At 45.1% G+C, this 20,087-nt stretch overlaps 1 protein-coding gene across 1 annotated transcript in view; it reads left to right on the top strand.

Moving 5' to 3' along the window:
* skia (SKI proto-oncogene a) overlaps nucleotides 1-19,321 on the top strand; it is a 65,757-nt gene extending 46,436 nt beyond the window's left edge. The window contains exons 2-7 of the mRNA XM_086278696.1: nucleotides 9,932-10,048; nucleotides 12,877-12,992; nucleotides 13,492-13,796; nucleotides 13,922-14,256; nucleotides 15,395-15,625; nucleotides 16,281-19,321. Of these exons, the coding sequence (XP_086134822.1) occupies nucleotides 9,932-10,048; nucleotides 12,877-12,992; nucleotides 13,492-13,796; nucleotides 13,922-14,256; nucleotides 15,395-15,625; nucleotides 16,281-16,418 (1,242 nt within the window). The 3' untranslated portion in view covers nucleotides 16,419-19,321. The remainder of the gene's footprint in view (nucleotides 1-9,931; nucleotides 10,049-12,876; nucleotides 12,993-13,491; nucleotides 13,797-13,921; nucleotides 14,257-15,394; nucleotides 15,626-16,280) is intronic.
* Nucleotides 19,322-20,087: the final 766 nt, after the last annotated feature.

The following is a 20,087-nucleotide window of genomic DNA, read 5'->3' as shown; positions in this document are numbered from 1 at the left end:
GAGATCTGGTCCTCTGTCCAACATGTGACCGAGGCACGACCAGTTCTGCAGTTCACTAAAAGAAGGTTGTTTTTCCTCTTGGTTACCGTCTGTTATAACAGCACATGTGTCATTTCTGACAGGTTGAACATGTCAAATGAAAATTATGCATTGTAGATACAGTGAACCTGTGAAGGCGGCCCATTGATGACTGTGTCCATGTAGCAGAAGCACTGCGTGTTACATGTGTGCAGTGATGGCAGCTTTCAGTGTCTCCAGTGAGGTGGCATCTGTATCGGCCCCGCCTCCCTGCAGCTAGAGGAGTCAGTGAAGTAGAGACAGGAAGTGCAAGAGAAAGGTTAAGACTGTAATTGGCATCTGTCCTGGTCCTGGTAGTGCAATGCACCAGGGACAAAGACTTTATCAGGCCTAATGATGCCTGCAAGATGATGGGAGACTAACTGCGAGCCCCCACCCATGCTCCTCTCTGACTGGAGGATCCACAGACAGCAAACTGCCAGCTCAAGGATACATGCTGGACTCACAGTGATGTCGAATTTTAACGTGACATAGATCCAGACAACACAAAGCTTTGCCAAGTCCTTCAGATGAGGGAAAACGTCCTGCAGGAACAATGTGGTGCAGAGTTTGGGAGCACCAGGTTTGTTCTGGTTGTTCGTCTTGGATCTCCCTTTAGAAGACCAGAGGCTTTGTTTTAGATGTTGGTTATGATTTATCAGTATGACTTGTCTCTGCAGCTTCACTCTGCTGCTGCAAGCTCCTTTCCCCCCATTATTAATGATTTTTAACATTATTTCTCAGAAAAGGAGGTGAGGCGGTCATATTCAGCCTCCATGAAATTCTTGGCATTCCCTCTCATACGATAAGCGCTCCATAGGCACAGTCCATCTGTTAGCCAAGTAGAGACTGACAGGTACAGTGGGGGCCAGGTTCTTTCTTTGAGTAGTGAGTCCCTCTGTTGCTGCTCTGCTGTCAACACTACAGCAAACTAAATACTGTGGAAAGACCTGCCTGCTCCTCTCCCTGCTTGTCAGTGTTGAAGGTGACCTCTATGAGGTGTAAACAATAACTGTCCTATTAAAATTGTGGAGACCTGTGTCAACACCCCGGATCACCTGAACCCATCGCTCCCACTGCAATGGGTAGTGTAGTTGATGCAGACAGGCCCCAGTTCTGGGGACTCCACCGGACGCAGAGCCCCAACACCAGTAACCGATTCAACCAACACTGAAGACCAAAAAGGCAGACTGGCCCCAGTCCAAGACAAGCCACTTCCCCAAACCGCCATCTCAACGGCTCCCTCTCCGACTGTTCCCCGAGCAGCCAAAGGTTGCAGATCGCTCCCGCACAGCCAGAAAATCAGGTAACCTCGGGCACCAGGGCCCCTTGCCCTGTGCCTGCACCCGCATAGAGGAGGCCAGCCACCTGGCCCTGTGCCAGCACCTGCTACCACAAGCCCCCCAGGCCCCACATCCCAAGACTGCAAGGCAGCACCCACCCCAGCCACCAACCACCACCAGCCGAGGCAGACGCACAGATGCCCCAAAACGGCAGCTCTCCAGCCCCCAGGAAGGCACCAGACTGCCATAGCCCCAGAGACCACCCCAGCCACCTGCAAGGACCAGAGGGTGACTGCAGCTGACCACCCCCAACTAAGTAATGGAATCAATGAGTGGGGACCAGATGTGCCAGGCCAGTGTCAAAGCTGGACGTTTTTTTTTAAACTATGGACCCCAAAAAGGTCCACGATATCATCTCTGGTCTGTGGAGAAGCCGTTCCACAGAGTGTGACATAAGTGTGTTTTCAGTCAGCTGCATGCTGCCATGTTCAGTGCTGCAGAGATTCACGGTGACTCTCACATTATTACAACAGAGCTGCCAGCTCTGATGCTTGAGAGTGGGCGTGTTTTTACTTATTCATAAACCTGTGCACACTGTGTGTATTTAGGACTGTGCAAATTATTCTGTGTGTGTGTATGTGAGTGCTTTAACATGTGTGTGGCTGTCACATGTTAAGGCATGTGCTACAGTCTGAACGGAGGCACCCAGAATGCCTGTTGCTGTTCCAGTGCCAGTAATTTGGAAAACCTGTGTGTGTGTGTGTGTGTGTGTGTGTGTGTGTGTGTGTGTGAAGGAACAACTTCTTGCACACCAGTCCAGTTAGCAGCAGTATACACACACACACACACACACACACACACACACACACACACACACACACACACACACACAGTGCTACTTATGACAGACACACTCCTGCCCTCATTACCCATAATTCACATCTGGCCATCTTTAAAATGGGACAGCTGTTTCATCAGCACATTCCTCCTCGCTCTTCAACCTTCTCTTCCGTGCTATCCCACAGTTCTCCAAACACAAGTCTGGCTCATCATCGCCTTTGACAATCAAGCTGAGATATGAGAACAGCTGATACTTTACCTGAAACATCCTCCAGCTGAACAGTCTGCAGCTTGTACAGGTTTAAATTTGTCACCTAATATCATAGCATAATAATCATTTAGACGTCTTTGTGTGAAACATGAAGTGCATACATGCAAACACTCACACAACCGAGGAAACGCCCACTGTGTGACATCATGTAGCCCTGCTGTAGGGTTCTTTTCTCACTTTGTTAACAGGAGCCTTGATAAGTTACTAAATGCCAGTCAGAGTCACTGTTGTATAAAAAATGACTTGAATTAATTTTGCATCTTTTGATTCACATTTTGTGACATTAATAAATGGATGGACTGGCTAAGCATACATATACATACATAATGTAGGCTGTGATGGACACGCTGCTAAAGGCAAATGTAGCATAGCAATGGACCATACTTTAAATACATTTAGAGTATGGGGAGAAATGTATAAGTAGTTCCACAAGTCTTTGTGCTTGCTAGCACATAATGTCCATAATTTGTGGTTCTGCCTCTCTGCATCACAACGATATTTTAGGCATTTTTTGGTTTCTTTATTCTGAAAGAGCTCGATGTGGCACCGTCACACACAAAGGAATTCATGTGCACGCTCAAGAAAAGAAAGAGATAAAACACTTTTGTATTATACAACAGTTCACTGTCAGTCCTTCAAATCCAACATGCAGCATCAATGCATCTGCTAACGTTAGCAGTAGCAGTTCCCTCTGAACTGCAAAACTAAGGAGAGAATAATAAAGCACAGCTATGGAAATACCCATATGTCTGTGCTTACCCTGACCCCCACCTTTTCTCTTCTATCTCCATCTTAGTTTTTCTTTCTCTCTCTGTGTTTTGGGGGGTTTGGCCCCACTGAGAGGATGGAAAGCTAATCTGCAGCACTCTGTGGCTCAGCGGAGCTGGTCTCTCACCATTCCCACGGAGAGAGTTGCCAAAGCAAATTTGGCGACAGGAAATGGAGACCCCTCTCTCCCTTCCTAAAGAGTGTGTGTGTGTGTGTGTGTGTGTGTGTGTGTGTGTGTGTGTGTGTGTGTGTGTGTGTGTGGATCTGCACGGCCTCCAGGGCGCCAGTGGGAAAGGCCTGCATACAACACAATACGTGTGTTGTCCTCCCTCTCGTTATGCTTCCTCTCACAGTTATCAGTCTTGTCATGTGAAGCTGACAGTTTTGGTGCTCTAAATGAAAGCTTGCCCTCCATGAGGTGTCACAAATCTGTCAGTTTATAGGTTTTTATGACCTATTAAAAAGACTTGGTGGTTTTAATTTTACTGATGTGTGTTTGAGACGGATGCGCCGCGTTCCCTTTAGAGGGTCAGGTGATTTTGAGACTCCTGAAATAGTATAGTTCATGTCTACAAAGGACATGAACTAGGAGGATGTAAGTATGTAATTTAACCATTATATTTGGCCTGTTAGTGTTGTACAGGGGTTGTATTGGTTAGTTGCTACAAGTGTTTGAACTTTAGACCGTCTCTGGGAAGTTGGCCCTCTGTTTTGTCTACTAGCCTCTCAGGAGTCTTCCTGGAAAAGGCCTAAAAACAACTACAGACCTGCTGCCGCATCTTTCCTGGGAAAAACATGTCCATTTCAAATAAACAGAATCGTCAGATCTAACATTGGGTCAAAGTTCCAGGAAGAAGGGGTAACTGGCAGTGTAGAAATTTCACAGCTGATGGGGTAAATGATGTCTCAGATGGGGATTAGGGCAACACGTCGCACAATGTTGCCTCACAGCAACAAGGCATCTGCATGGGTTCTTCTTCCCACAGTCCAAATGCATGCAGTTAGTGGGGTCAGGTTAATTGGTCACTCCCTGGGGCAGACTGGTGACCTGTCCAGGGTGCTGCTCCATGGTAGCTGGGATAGGCAACCCTGATGATTGGAAGAGAATGGATGGAGGGGGGGATTAGACTTTATAATCTCCATCTGCACCGATGTCCTGTTTAGCCTGGTTTGACTGCACTGTTGCCAGTTTACATTGGAGCAACTGCACATGATGGTAGGCTCGAGCAGACTTCATAGAAGGATAATAGGAGGGAGTCCTTGGCCGTCGGTGTCAGTTGTCCTAGTCTGTGTTTATATCCAGCGTGCATGGGCCTCCTCTCTGTATACAGCTGGTAGTTGTCTGTTACCCAGTGAACTCAACAACTTATTACTTGTTCCTTCTAACTCAAAACTTCCCAAAAAAAGAAAAACTCAGTTACTTATGTGCTGAGTGCAGGAGAAATGACTTTGCACCACATCAAAGTGAATATTAGATGAGGCCATTTCAAGTGGAGTCAGCAAACCAGTTCATGTTGAAAACTGCACCCCAGCACACTGGGAAGTCTTGAATAATAAGAGTGATCTGATGCAGTGCTGTAATTATGTAAAGTGTGTTTCTGTTTACTCCATAGAGGACAGAGGCACGATTGTTCTCTGTGACCTGTCGGCCAAGGAGGTGATGGTGGGTCGAACTACCAACCAAAACTGAAGCTCAGCGTGTGCGCACACACGCACACTGAAACACACGCACACTGAAACACACGCACACTGAAACACACACACACACACACACACACACACACAGTCTGCACACAGAGGAGTTCACCTTCACATATCTCTTGAATAAAAGCCACTTAGTGAGATTGTTTGTTCATCCAGAGCCAATGAACTGATCCCAGAGCATCAGGGTCCGTCCTTTTTATTTGCATCAAAAATGGAGCATGTTGTCTCACACCTGTTTGTTTCCCCAGCATATGTTGGGTTTTGTGGCTTCTCATGTACAAAGGCAGCTAAGCTCCCGCTTTGTCTTCAGGAAGAGCCCCTCCCTTTCCACTGCAGCGGGCCCCTTAGCAAGACATGCAGCGAGGCCAAAGTCAGGTCACAGGCAGGGTGCGGCTCCTGAGCGAAGGAGAAGCAGAGTTATTTGCCCCTTTCATGTCAGCCTGGCATGTGGTGGATTTTGGGTTAGGTGACCTGTTTTGGTTCCTTACTCGTGCAAGCTGTTTGCCTCTGATTCATCTGCGGTCTGACCACCTGATACACAGTCAAAACAGAAATCACAAAAGGAAATTGATTTTCCAAGGAAACGCACAACATTCAGCACAGTTTAATGCCTGCACTAATGTTTGTGTATGAGTCAAAAAAAACCACTCAGTGACGTTTTCTTTTTAATGTAACTGTTTAGTTGAAGCCAGCTGTCAGGTTCTGTGAGGCTGTGCTGCAAGTATGTTTCTGCGAGGCTCTGTTTTGCTCGCTTTTCTCTGCAGCTGGAATCTAACTTGTTTGTAGAGGACATCCTGTAATCTATGACACAGGAAACGCTCTCAGACAGATAGACGAAAAGAGCTGGGTAGGTGGGTGGAGGTTCAGGGGAAGACGAGCAAGAGGAGGGAGTGGCAGCAAAGGAAACAATGTGGTGGTGACAGTGGGCTGTCAAGAAAGAGCGTGTGCGTCCGCCGTGTTCAGTCATGGTTTTCAGCAGACGTCAGCAGACAGGATCGGCTAGTGTTGCTCGTCTTGTCGGTGTATCGGAGCATGCAGGGAATGATTAAAACAAACTGAACATGTTTCTGTAGTCAGACTGATTCTGTGTTTGTGAGTACAACACAATAAGAAAGCACAGCTTTCATCAACACTGGGATCTTGCTCTAGCGTTCCTTTTCCATCTCAGATTGTGCCCAGCTTCACAAGTATATATGTTATTTAACCGTTTAAAGGTCAGTGCAGTGAGAGTGTAGCAGTGTCAGTCTTGTTAAAAGTTTCACTTCCCCGTTTGTCTTTGCAAGACTTATGTACGTTTTTAAAGAACTGAATGTCTTTGCACAGCGCTCGTGGTGCGGGGGATTCGGTGGTAACCTCGTGGTCATGCTCTTTTCAGGATTTTCTTCTCCATATATGTGTAAAAATGGTTTACACACAAAAGTCTGACAAAAAGATTCTATTCATAGAGACAAACGGCGATGGCCTGCAGACACAGGAAGTGAAACTGAGGATTTTCAGACAGACTTAAACTGAGAAGACTGCTCTCACTCCACCCTTCCTGTCTCTGCCGCAAACACTCCTAACAGAGATACACACCCACCACGGCTCTGCCAGACACATGCTACGGACAGACCTTTTCAACATATGCTGCTCCGTGACTCGATCCTTTGTGCGATTCCCGTGCGAGGCACATCTGACAGATCCCGGCCTGTACACCACTCTGCAGCTCTCCTAATAAAATCATATCTGACTTTCAATAAGAGCCACTGCCACCCTCTCGATATCGCAGTAAGGCCTGTGCCTAGATAATACAAGCACTGGAAGGCAGTACATAGACGGTGCACTTTCGACACGTCTAACACGCCCTGCTTAATCACAAAGTCTTATCTTAGAAGTGTGACATCCTGTCTGCTGTGGAATCCACGCCGGATCATAAAGGGAGTGGGTTTGCTGCAAGGTGCACAAGTGTGTGTGCACGCTTGCATACTTTGGCACGTCTTTGAACTCTGACTTACAGCACCCTGTTGAGCACAGCGTCTTATCTGGAGAGGACTGTGAAGTTTCCAATAAACAAGATGTGTGTTGCTCACATCTCGGTCAAGGTCTCGGTGTTTGCTCGAAGACTCGTCATTCATCCCACACAAGCGTTTCGATAACGTTTACTCTCACGTATAAAGATGATGTCAGAAATCAAACTATAATAGGGTTAGGGGGGTAGGGTTGGTGTAGTTGTTGGGTCTGCGCTTCGACAGGCATCGCTGGTTTAGATTCCTCATGAAGAAAGCAAGACAATGACACACACCGTGACGTCAGACACAGTAGTAAAGATTACACCGGAAGCTCACTTTTGGACTGAGAACCAGTCCCACTGACATGCCTCAAACAGGAATTTCCTGACTCTTTGCCTCCCGTTGTTCAATCAACGAGACATTCAGATTTCTGCATCGCTGAAGCACGCAGGCTCAGCTGCCGGCTTTGTTGACCCTGTTCCTCCTGTGTGCCCGTGATTACCAGGACCGTATGGAGACCGCGGTGTTGGCAACTGTTAATCCACGAGACAAGGACTGGCACGTGGCACGGAGACTTTGCCCAGAGCCAGAGCTGTCTGCCACCCCCCTCTCCCCCTCTCCCTCTCAGCTGCAGGCTCTAGCCGCTTGCCTCTGGCTGCTCGGCTGCAGTCAAATCTAGGACACGTCTTGATCTCTTGATAACCCACAATCATAGCGACCAAGACTCTTGTGCGCTATTATAGGGGTTTTTGTGTTTGTTTACCTTCTATGAAAAATGGTAATGTCCTTATTATTGTGTGAGTGTGGGACTCCAGTATACTGTGGAAGCCTGTTTGAAAGGTAACATAGTATTAAATATATGAGTGGACACAAAGTGTCAGAGCTGGTTCAGGGTGCTTACCCACATGTTTGCTGAGTCGTGCCATATTTAATGACATCAGTCCCAGCCTACACTTGCTCATCTCTGCTACTTTAACTACCCTCACCTGGCCACAGGTTCTTGTATCTCCTCCTCGTTCTGTGTTTGTTCTCATGGAGCTCTGTTCTGGGCTCCTACTCGATGCTCTCCATAGAAGCACATGGAAGGACAGGTTTACAACTGACAGCAAAATGACAGCAGATAAAAATATTAGTTAGAATTAATGGAAAAATTGAAGCTATAGTTGTGCTGATTGAAGTGCTAAGGCGGTAAAAAGGTGATAAATGTGTGTGAATATATTTGTTTTTTACACCAGAGCAAAGCCTAGTTTAAAAAAAAAAAGCTATTTGGACCCATTTTTTTAATTAAAAATGCTTAAATTTGCAGTTGATATATTAACAGTCAGTGTAATGATGCCATGAATCACTCTCTGTTAGATAGTTTAAGGTTCTCTATCAAAGAGCTTAGCAAACAATAGGAATACAAAACCTGACTGTACGTTGGTGCTTGCTGTACCTTTGAGACACTTATAGAAAAGACGTCTTTAAACAAGCTGAGCGCTGAGCGTGGTTTCTCATTTAAAGGAACCACAACTGTGTTCCTCTGAGACCCGAGCCTCCAGATAACAGTTCCCTTACACCAGCAGACCAGATAATGAAGGCTGCTTCAATGCTGTGACGCTGCTATGGAAAGTCACGAAGTCTTACGTCAGGCAGATCGAGGCCAGCTGTCACATCGGCAGACCTCAGTGGTATTTGATCGTCTAGCCACTTTCCTACGAGAGCAGCTCTGATTACACAGACATGTGGCAGACGTGACACACTGCCAACAGTCGACAGAAGCAGCGTCCAGCCCATTACTAATGACCACCTGTTGACATCACGCAGGGCTGCTCTGTGTGATGGTGTAAAGATAGTGCTACTCCTGCTCACATCGCTGATTCTCAAGAGAAGTCCTCACAGAGAAAACCACAGTGAGAGAGTGCATCTATCTCCGATGATAAGGATTTTGAGATCCATACATTTTATTTTAGGTGCCTGCCAAAACATTTAAGCTATGCATAAATGTTAATGGTTTGACGGAGCCGAGGCAAACCTGGCTACATGTGACCTCCAGTCCAAGCCGTGACCTCAACAAAGTCCAGGACTAAGTTCAGCAGTCACTAAGAATAAAATAGGCTTCCTCCATGTCCTGTGCAGAGCCATGAAGTGGAGCACAATTAAAACAGTCTTTATCATATTTAAAGTCTAGCTGAATGCAATCTGTTCAGTCACTGTAATCACTCGGGGTGTGTGTGTGTGTGTGTGTGTGTGTGTGTGTGTGTGTGTGTGTGTGTGTGTGTGTGTGTGTGTGTTTCAGTGTGTGTGTGTGTGTGTGTGTGTGTACTAGTGACAGTCACAGCCTAGAGAGGCTGAGGTCATAGCCACAAAGTCAGCATAACGGGGAGGAAAAGAAACAAACCCCTGCTTGTCTGTCTGTACGGGTATATCGATGGCACACACTCATACCAACGAATGTGTGAGTGGGAGGGTATTAACATCTTCATGGAGACCAAAAATTGGTAGTTTGCTATACTTGTGGGGACAAACAGCCCTTGTGGGGACCAAAATCCCGTCTCCATGAGTTTGAAGGCATTTTTGAGACTCAAAATGTGGTTTTAGTGTCAGGGTTACAATTAGGTTAGGGTCAGGGTTAGGCCTCCATTTTTGATGGTTAGGGTAAGCAGCTAGGGAAAGCATTATGTCAATGAGATGTCCCCACAAGGATATAAATACACACATGCGTGTGTGTATATGGATGGCACACACACACACACACACACACACACTCACACACTCTCTTGGCTGCCTCTGAGCACATGCCCTCGCATTGGTTACTCTGTGACACATTGCCATAAAGCGGACTGTGAGGTGTGTGTGTGACCTTTGCCAGAAATAGAACGACACACGAAGAGTAAGCGGCACACCTACATTTAACTTCAGCCATCGGAGACCCCTGCTGGCACTCCCCAGTACAGGCTGCTCAGTTCACTGACACTGGAGTGATGCAGACATCGGCATGGTCTGATTGATCCTTTAAACACACCTTCTTCTGTTCTCAGGTGTCCGATCCCATCCCGATGAAAAGGTCTAAACATGACGACCTCTCATCACAAACTCCGCTGGCCGACAGAGCGAAGCAGCACGACTGGCTGCAGTCCTTGCCAACTCCCAACAAGGTCAGTGTCAAATCAGGAGAACATGTTGGTGATCATGATGCACGACATGACACGTGATGTCATGTGAAGATGAACGGTTTGCTTTCTTTCGCAGATTTGTCATTTATCTGTTTCAGATCATCAAGCTCATTTTTATATCAGACACATAACCAGAGTGGAGAAAAAGTCCAGTTTTCATTCTGCTCTCCAAACTTCCTGGTCTATATGACGAAACCTCAAATGTTTGCAGTAACTGTGCAGAAGTGCTTTAAGTCAGCCACATCGGACAGTTTTCGAGTATGAAGTTTAAATTCAGAGTGAAGTGTGCTCTTTGACTTCAGATCCACACTTCATTTTGGGAGCCTCGACCTGCTGGTGTCTTGTGGAGTATTGACCTGCTGCATGACTTCAGTGTGCTTGAGGTTCACCTGAAACTGGCCTTTTTCTTCTTTTTATTCAGGCATGGCTTTGCCTCACAGCGCTCCCACTGGTGACAGTTTTCCACAGGTCTCTTTCTCATTGTTGAATCATGAATGCAGCCTGAGGCAAATTAGGCCTGCACTTGTTCAGATGTTGTTCCCCTTTCTTTTCTGAGTCGATGATGTGCTCTTTCCTCTCCTCGGAAGGTCCAGTACTCTTCCAAGTTTTCCACATGTGTGGATGCAGGCTCTCACTGTGGAGCCTCAGAAATGACTTTGTGTCACAATCTAAAGAAAGAACTGAGCGTTCAGGGTTGGATAGCCGTTTTTCTCTTAATGAATCAAATCAAAAGTCAAAATGTTGTATTCACCTCAGTCGTCTTTTTCTACTACTGACATTTGTGTGACGATGTGAAACACGTAACTGACAAATATGCAAAAACATGTGAAATCAGGACACACAGCACTATCTTTAGATTTGGCATGCAGTGCTAATGGTGGCCACGTGCTGAGTGACGCTTGGTTGTACTGACCCATGTCCAGTGTGTCCAACACAGTAACACATTTACACCAACAACTGAAGTGACTCATTCTACTCTTTGTACCCAGAATAAACGGCAGCTTTCACCATAAGAACAGGAGGGAAATGTTCTGATACCAGTGACACCTGTCTAATATCCATGTTTCATATTTACATTATGTCAAAATGAAATTTTGGGAATATTAACCTTGTGCAAACAAATATTTGTTCTTTTTCTTTGAACATCCTAAAACATTTACAGTAACTTGCAGCTGTAACATGGTAAAGTTAATAAGTCCTAATAAAGTTGTGATTTTTCAGAAGTAAATAAAATCTCATTAACTGATGAGTGCCAAACTGCTGTCACGACTGCTGAACAGTCCACTGGTGTAATTTCACCTCCCAGTTTGGAGGTTTGACCTCAGAGGAGTTTCTACAGTGTTCGAGGTTCATGGAGATTCTCAGAGAGCAGAGATCGCTGCGACACAAACCTGTCAACACTGCGACCGATTTTTCTTTGTGTGTTTATCTTTTCTTTCTCTTCTCCAACATATCAGAGTCCATTATTATAGTAAACCAATACTAGTAAGAAAAAATCATATTAAATACCATGAAGTAGAAACAAAAAGCCGTCGTCCTCACCCACAGCCAGAGAAGGTTCATAGTGTAAGTGGGCTCCTGTTCTTGTTGTAGCAGTGGACCTGGGACTGTGAGCAGGAGTTTACATGATCACAACAGGGAACAGTTTCTTCACTGCATATTGTTGTTATGGCCAAGTTATAAAGATGTTTATGTTAATATTCACACGCTTATCGACTTTTCCTGTGAGCTGATAGTAAAAATGAATACATTTTATGTAGTTTTTTAATGGTTAGTAGTTGTGACCAATGGGAATGTCCTTGTTCAGTGTTGGTCAAGTAATTACTGATTACTTCCCCCAAAAAGTAATCTTGTTACTTTACTGATTACTTATTTTCAAAAGTATTAATTACTTAGTTACTTAGTTACTTTTTAAAAACACGATTTACAACCTGAATAGGTGATAAAGCGATAGATCTTTCAGCCCAATTCTACTTTTTCTGCATAATCCATCATGCAAAATGTAATCAAATGGAAAAGTCTCTTTTTAAAACTTGTTTTATTAGTTTTAATCTTTTAAAAAATTTAATTACATGCAACATTCTCTGACTGGAAGAAATTAGTTTAACATTTAAACCTATTTTCTGCACATTCCAGCACATAAAATAAAATATTTTTTCTGTTTACACTCAGTCTTTCAAACAGATGCAAGTAAAACACAGCAGAAAATAAATAAAGTCAAAGACTCAGCGGTCCTGTTGCTCTATTTTCACCTGTAAAGCAGGAGCAGGGTAGGCGGAGGTTTGCCCTGGTGCAGGTGTGCCGCAGCGGTCAGTGGAAGAATCCTCGAGTTTCTCTGTGAATTTCCCATTACGTCGTTGCGCACTCGGTGCTTGCTCGGAAGTTTAGGGGTTTTTTCGCTGTAAAAAGAAGTTTTCTTCCCACGCTAATGTTTTTGTCACTTTTTATGGAATCAAAGTCAAAGTAAGGTCAGTACTTCCACGCTTTAAACGCTGCACGCTCATACTCTCTCCCACAATCGATATGTGATCCACTGTTGATCTGCACACAGCTGTTGTCACGAACGTCGCACTCGCTTACGTCACTGTCATGAGACACTCTCGCAAAAAATCACGGTTTTAGTAACGCAGTAACGCAGCGTTCCTACGGGAAAGTAACGGTAATCTAATTACCGTTTTTGCAATAGTAATCCCTTACTTTACTTATTACTTGAAAAAGGTAATCTGATTAGCCATCTCTGTCCTTGTTAACCCTAAACTCTGTGGCTCGGTGTAATTTCCTCACTAACTTGAATCACTTTTGTTCTCCAGGGGCTGAACTGCATTCAGTCCAGGCAGAGGCCCTCAGCTTTCAGACCCTGGTCCCCCCACATCTCTGCGGGTGATAAGGAGCCCTCCAGTAACCCGCTGGCTCTGCTGAGAGACAGGTGAGAACAGCACCAAGTCCATTATAAACCTGAGTTCAGTAGATGTGCGGTCTAAGGGAAGCTGCTGCTCATGAGGATGGCAGTTGCTTCACTTAGCTGGGTATGTGGAGCTCCCACCCAGAGGAGTGCTCTCTCACTTGTCTGGGTGGGCTGGTGTCACAGGGGTCAAGTCTGACTGTTCCACAGCTTCCCACACTCTACCATTCACACACATTTGACACACTCATGCCGTGGGCACCCACTTGGCACAGTGCTGCCAGCACAGTCTGCAAAATATCACAGATGATCTGGCCCAGTTTCTCCTGAAGTGGGAGGAAAGAGCTGCGGGCGCTTTGACTGTTTCCCAACGCGTTTGGCTGCTGAGGCTGTTCAGATTGGACTGTGTAACACAGCAGTAACAATCCGTACTATTGGATCTCTGTCTTGATAATCGCGTAACCTGGATTTAGGTTATTGTATGTAAAGCAACACGCGTCATGCTGGTCTGGTTTCGTTTTAGCTTCTACAATTACAAGACCCTAGAGAATGCAGTGGCCCCCAACGTCGCCCTCACTCCGCTACCACTAGGCAAGGTAGGGCCTCTGTCCCCATCGATACCCAGCACTTCCTACCCAAGTGGAAGCGAACCTCCAGGTGAGGGCGCACACCCCAACACCAGGCCTCGCAAGAGGAGAGCTACCGAGGAGCTCCAGTCCACAGCACATGAAATCCCTCGGCCTGCTTCCTCAGCAGCCTGCAAACCTCCGCTGCCTCAGGATGACAAGGACTCTGAGGTGGAGATCGAGGTGGAGAGCCGCGACGAAGGTAAGAAACGAACGCTTTAACGATAATCAGATGTGTAAAGGTTGTTTCATTGTTTGGCTAAATACATGTAGCCCCGGTCAGGTGATCGTTTCATCCTCTCTCATCTCCATGGCCTTTTCCAACAGCTGTTTCGTCCATGTCCTCCCTGTCGTCGCCATCTTTTACCTCATCCAGCAGCTCAGCCAAAGACTTGAGCTCGCCCGGTGTCCAAGGTCCCATCTGCACTATCGCGTCAGCCGAAAGCACGGCACCGGCAGCCACATCGGTGGCAGCACCAGCCCCTGTCACCTCTTCAGAGTCGGGCCTGGAGTCAGAGCTGGAGAGCCTGAGGCAGGCGCTGGACAGTGGGCTGGATTCCAAGGAGTCGAAGGAGAGGTTTCTGCACGAAATAGTTAAGATGAGGGTGAAGCAGGAGGAGAAGTTGGGATCGGCCCTGCAGGCGAAACGAAGCCTTCAGCAGGTAATCCTTGTTGGAAGGCAACATGAGTATTATCCTAACTTTTGTGTATTTGCATTAAATACAAAGTGCCAAGGTAAAGAGTGGAAGCATAGGTAAATGGGAACTAACACATTTGCATTGTGTGACATGAAGTGGACTACCCTACAGGGGCCGTAGATTTAAATTTATCACTATGACTTGTGTTTTGGCTTGTTTTAGCCGTCCTTAACAAAAGCTCTACACTCCACAGAGTGTGCACACACAGGAGATTCACTGAGCTTTAGTAGAAGTCACTGTCGTTCCCCACAAAGCTTAGCATGAGTTGGCAAATGATAACAGTGGCAGCGGATGTTGCTGCAAAGGGAAAGGCCAAACTTCCATTTTTATTTTTGGACCATTTTTGGCAGAACAGAGCCGGTGTGGGTGAGCAACACAAGATGCATGCAGAGAAAGAAAAGCAGCCAGACGCCAGTCTACTTTCACTTTCCATTAGAGCTTAGTGCATATCCATGTCCCCCACAAGCTAAACCAGCAGCAGAGCCTCTGCTCTCCTTCCTCCTGTGTTTAGCTCAGTTCATCCTCATGGCTTTGTTTTCATTTCAAGTCTCTGTGAAATACAGGCTGTGATGGGGATGGACTTTTAGTTGTCACTGTAGGAACCAACAAAGCTTGATGACAGATAAGTTAGTCCCAGCTGCTCGTTTCCCATGAGAAGGCGATGGGCGTGTTGCCACGGCACAGACTGACTCTCTCTTAGAGATTTAGAGGAAGTAAACCCAGACTCTGTCAGCTGAACTGGCTTAGTGTAAACACTGACACTGAAGTGTGAGCAGTTCAGAGACAGGACTGTGACAGGCAGCGGGGCGGGTCACGTTCCTACGATGCTCATTTAAGATGTTGTTTAAGCTCTGTGGGCACTCCGAGTTTCTCTCAGTGACGCATCCATGTCTACGGACATAGTTTAGTTCATTCCTTTTATTGAAAAACGTGCCTGTTTGGAAGACAAACAGAAAGACTGTAACATTTGAGACATTCAAAGACAACATATTCTGCTTTAGGACAGAATGCTAAGCAGACCCAGGACCAGCCGTAACTCTGAGTTTGAGCGTGAATGGTAAGAGGCTGCTAACCCCCAGCTGTTGTGTTCTCTACTTTGAAGGAGTTGGAGTTCTTGCGGGTGGCCAAGAAGGAAAAGCTGCGGGAGGCGACTGAGGCAAAGCGCAACCTCAGGAAGGAAATTGAGCGTCTGCGAGCTGAGAGTGAGAAGAAGATGAAGGAAGCCAACGAGTCAAGGATCCGCCTGAAGCGGGAGCTAGAGCAAGCCCGACAGCTGAGGGTCTGTGATAAAGGCTGTGAGGCTGGGCGACTCCGTGCAAAGTATTCTGCACAGGTGATGATTCAGCTTTCAAATCCCGTGTGTAATCCCTGTGAGCCAAAAGATCAGGATGTTTGCTTTAAAGAGCACAGATAAAAGAGGGACAGCCACTGTTGTTGTTTCAGTTCAGCTTTCAGAGATTGGCAGTTCACTGCATTCGTATTCTACGAGCAAGCACCTGGTGACAGGATGTAACCTGCTGAGAGAAACTTCTCACTTCCTGAATATAGGATCAATATTCCAGGGAGGCGACGTCAGCTCTGCTTGTGAAAAGCAAGATTCAAACCAACTGACTCCTTTGGGTGTCTTTGAGTACCAACGCTACACACCTGTGTCAAAATTAAGCCGCCCTTTATTCTGCATCACTTTTAGCTTTGTTACAGTTTGAACAAACTTGTTAAAGCATTGGCTGTAAGCCTCGCTCGTTTTGACATTGACTCCCACTTGGAGCCACTGCCAAGTGGCTGTTTGAGGAAACGCAGGAAACTTCCAGGTCGTTCATTCTTTAGCCCTGAAACAACATTTTTACAGTGTATTCTTATAGTTTTTTTGAGTACATGAGCCCAGTTAGTCTGAGTTGTGTAGAGTGAGGTCGGTGCTTTTGACTCCAGACCGTTCTGCTCTCCTCTGCTGTACAGTCCCAGCTGATTTGTGCCCTTGCGTTTTGCAGATCGAGGACCTCCAGATGAAGCTGCAGCATGCCGAGGCCGACCGTGAGCAGCTTCGAGCCGACTTGCTGCACGAGCGAGAAGCTCGGGAGCACCTGGAGAGGATGGTGAAGGAGCTACAGCAGCAAATCAAACAGTAAAAGAGACGGGACACCCAAGGACATTCCCACTGGTGACAACTAACCAAGCAGCCAGCCTTACAGCTGAACCTTTTCCATTTGCCACCATGATCGCCACCCCACGAGTCCCACAGGTCACCCGCATCACACCACTGTTCCTGTGCTTGCCCCTCAGTTTACTGAACACAAAACGTAAGACTTCAAATGGAGACACAGAGAAGAATGGAGGAGCGTTGTCCTTGTGCATGAAAAGTCTAGTGGTACCGTAGAGGAATGACTGGAAGCATGCATTTTCTGAAGCACTGACTTTTGCACCTCTGAACTCGTAGAACTGAAAACTGGAGCACAGTGAACGGCTCTGTAGTGCTGAGTGCGGCTGTGCCTGGATTTTCCTTCACAAGGACACAAGGAGAGGCTGTAGGACTGTGATATAAACTCATAACAATATAACATCAACGTGTGCACCTGCTGGGAGGTGTTACAATGACGTGGCCAGGAGGGAAGGCCTCCACCAGCGCCTCCTGCCACGATGAACCATAGGAGTCTGAAGACATTATAAGCTATTTAAGAGATTACATAGCGATATGTAGAGTACACAAAGAGCGTTTTTCTGTTTTTCTGTGCTATTGGAGGGAAAAATGAACAAATGGACTTCCCAATGTGCTGCGGGGGTTTGTCAGGGAGCCATCGCAGCCCATTGGGGCGACTCCCCAAACACGATAGGATATGAAAACATGGCAAATGATTTTAACATGAAAGATTAGGTTTGGCTTTGTGTTCAACAGGCACATTTTCCATTTCAAATGAAGCCTCAAAGATGATCCCTACCAGTCACTTGGTGACGAGTTTTTAAACGAGCTCTTTTATTGGATGCTCTGCATACACTCACATACAAGTCGCATTTTATTTGAGTGTTTGAGTCCTGAAGTCTGTAACACACTCCAGATGTTTTCGTGCCGTCGCAGTGGGCTGGGTGGTTAGTCTTGTCCGTAACCACAAAGTGTTCATTTGAATTAAAGTATGTACATATAAATATACCTTTCTTTTTTTAAACTTTACAATAATGAATCGCACTTTGTCATGAGGTGAAAACAGCCCCTCCCCCATCGTACTCCCACTATTTTCAGCAATCTTTCTTTGAAAGCATCATCTTATACGCGACTCCTACCATATAGCATTTTGTTGATTATATGCATTTTCAAAAGAATATTGCTGCTCTGTTTTCATTAGGAAAGTATTGTAAATAAGCAGGAAGCCGGCGTTGGGCAGCAGCACACTCTCCAGTCTGACAACAGGAGCACGAACAAACATTGTATTCAGAAGCCGGAGGCTGTGAATCAGCCGCCACACTGTGGATGCAATACAATCAGAATGTACATTGTGTTGATGCTAGTTTTCCTTTAATTATTGATGTTGTTTTAAATGTGAAAATATTTTATTATTTGTCTGTTGTGTTGAAGTTTTTACTTTCTAAAGAAGAATACTTCAAACTAACAGTTCTGTTCACATTTTTAATAGAAAACTAATTTTCTTTATGCATGAAATTTGACAGCGTTTGCCATACTTATAGTCAGTTATTGGGCATTGATACTGTACATGTAAGGGTTTTATTGTGTTATGCAATATCAAACAATTTGTCTTATTTAGAAATGTTATTAAAAAAAAGCAACACGTGTATGTTGTTCTTAAGAGAAAATCAAACTTCACACAAAGAAAAAAACTAATCAATGCTGGAAAACCTAAAGTGCCTGAAGGAGGGCCAAAGGTTTCCAGAGCAGGACAGGTGATGCTGAAGCTGTCAGAGGGAGGGGTGTCACATCAAGCCCCGCCCTCGCTCTGCAGCTCTTTATATCAGTATTCTGAGAATCCACCAGTTTACTCATGTTTCCCTTTCAGCGCAACGAACAAACTTCACAATCCTAAAAAGCTTTGGGCGTTTTTCTGAACGATTGCTTTCCTCGCCCCGTACTTGAAATCAATTATGTGCACGCTGTGGCAAAAAAGCCACCTGCTTTGGCAAATTGTTACTCTGGGTTTGGCAGAGCTGAAATTGGTACATTTTGTAGTTGTTTTTACGAAATAGCTAATGGCCTTACAGTGCTTGTGGTTTTCTACAAAAGAAGGAGACAATGACATTTGGCTTTTTGTCCTCCTGACGTTTAAAAACACATTTTATTTTCTAAAGAACCATTTTGCTAAACGACGGCAGCAAAGCAGCAATAACAGTCCACATTAGTATACTAGCCAGTGTGAAGAGTTGAATAAGAATTTACAAATGTAAATATTTTTTCATTTACGATATTGTAATAATATATGTACATGGTGTTTCCTTTTTCAAAAACTCTTTTCTTACAATAGCTGGTGGGGAGTTTGTTTTTTTTAACTTTGTGTTTTAACTGAGATGTTTCAAAAACAGTTCATGCATAAGAGAATTTAATCTTCTTTTTTTTTTTTTTTTTTTTACTGTAGTCTTTATATGACATGACTTTTTTCACCACTCATGAATTTTTAACAGTGTGTTTGGGATCAGCTGACCTGCAGTACAGGTCGCACACAGCTACACCTACTATATCACCGTGCTGATTCTTTTCCCTTCATCCTCATGTATCTTTTTAGCCCTGTGCTGCTGCTAATACTATATACAGTACTAGAAATATTTTTATGTAAGAGGCGAGCGCTCCCATGTATTAATGCCACACATACAGTATGAAAAGAGGCTTGGCTTATTCATCTATTTCCTTTATTTTCTTGATTCTTCATGCCTTTCTCTTCCAGCGCCACTGTTCCCTTCTCTAACGATACAGATATATTGTAAAGGAAAGGACTTTATGAGATTATGTTTGAAAATAGCTATGCTTATATACTACAGTGACTGAATGTACAGTGTATAGATGCATTACCACAAATAAAGTTGTTTGTCCAGATAGAACGACCTTGCTTCCTGTTTTTGGTGCCTTGTTAGCAAACAGCTATTATTTGCACTCAGTGCCTTTTTTGTTTTCAATTCTGACCGATGGATTCAGTGCAGTTCACAAGGAGACTGCAAGAATACCTCGGTCTAAACCTTGGTGTTGTAAAGTGGAAATACACATATGTCTGGATTCATGTGTTGATAGTTCCTACTATCTGTGTGTTCCAGTAGAGAAGAAAAATAAAGTGTCCTTTTACCATCAAAGAAAGTTGTGAAGGAAAAAGAGACTGTGGAGAATCAAACTGCAGTTAAGATGGGCTGCTTAATAACGTGGCTGTCCATGTCTTTACCATTAAATGTCCTCAATGCAGACTACAACAATCTTACATGTGTGCTTCTACCGTGTTGTTTGGCACCGCCAACTGAGCTGTAGTTTCAAACCGTGACGCTCCATAAGACCTCTGCTTTGTATTCTTCAGAGACGTGCTTCACCCTGTCGTCTGCATGTTTGTGTGGATTCTCTAATGAAATTTGAATTGATGATTGTGAAGCTGGTTTAAACATTCAAGGATAAAGTGCTTCTGAACCACTAAACAGTCCAAATGTGGCCTGTCGTGTAGGAGGTCAGTGGGACTGCGCAACACTTTATAAAAGCCATTTAATATAAAGATACATAAGAATTATTTTTATCTGTGAATTTAAAGCTACTGTAAAAGACTCCACCTAGAAACCTGGACTTTTGGTGGGGCGGAGCTATGGGGGGGGCAACCCCTTGCTGT

Source organism: Aulonocara sp. 'chitande type north' Nkhata Bay, linkage group LG20 (assembly GCF_057382095.1).
Source record: "Aulonocara sp. 'chitande type north' Nkhata Bay isolate Kocher_YH1m ecotype deep benthic linkage group LG20, A_spYH_male_GT1.1, whole genome shotgun sequence".
In the NCBI taxonomy this organism is placed as follows: domain Eukaryota; kingdom Metazoa; phylum Chordata; class Actinopteri; order Cichliformes; family Cichlidae; genus Aulonocara; species Aulonocara sp. 'chitande type north' Nkhata Bay.
The sequence above is the reverse complement of the archived record's forward strand: the minus strand, read 5'-3'. Positions and strand labels throughout refer to the sequence as shown.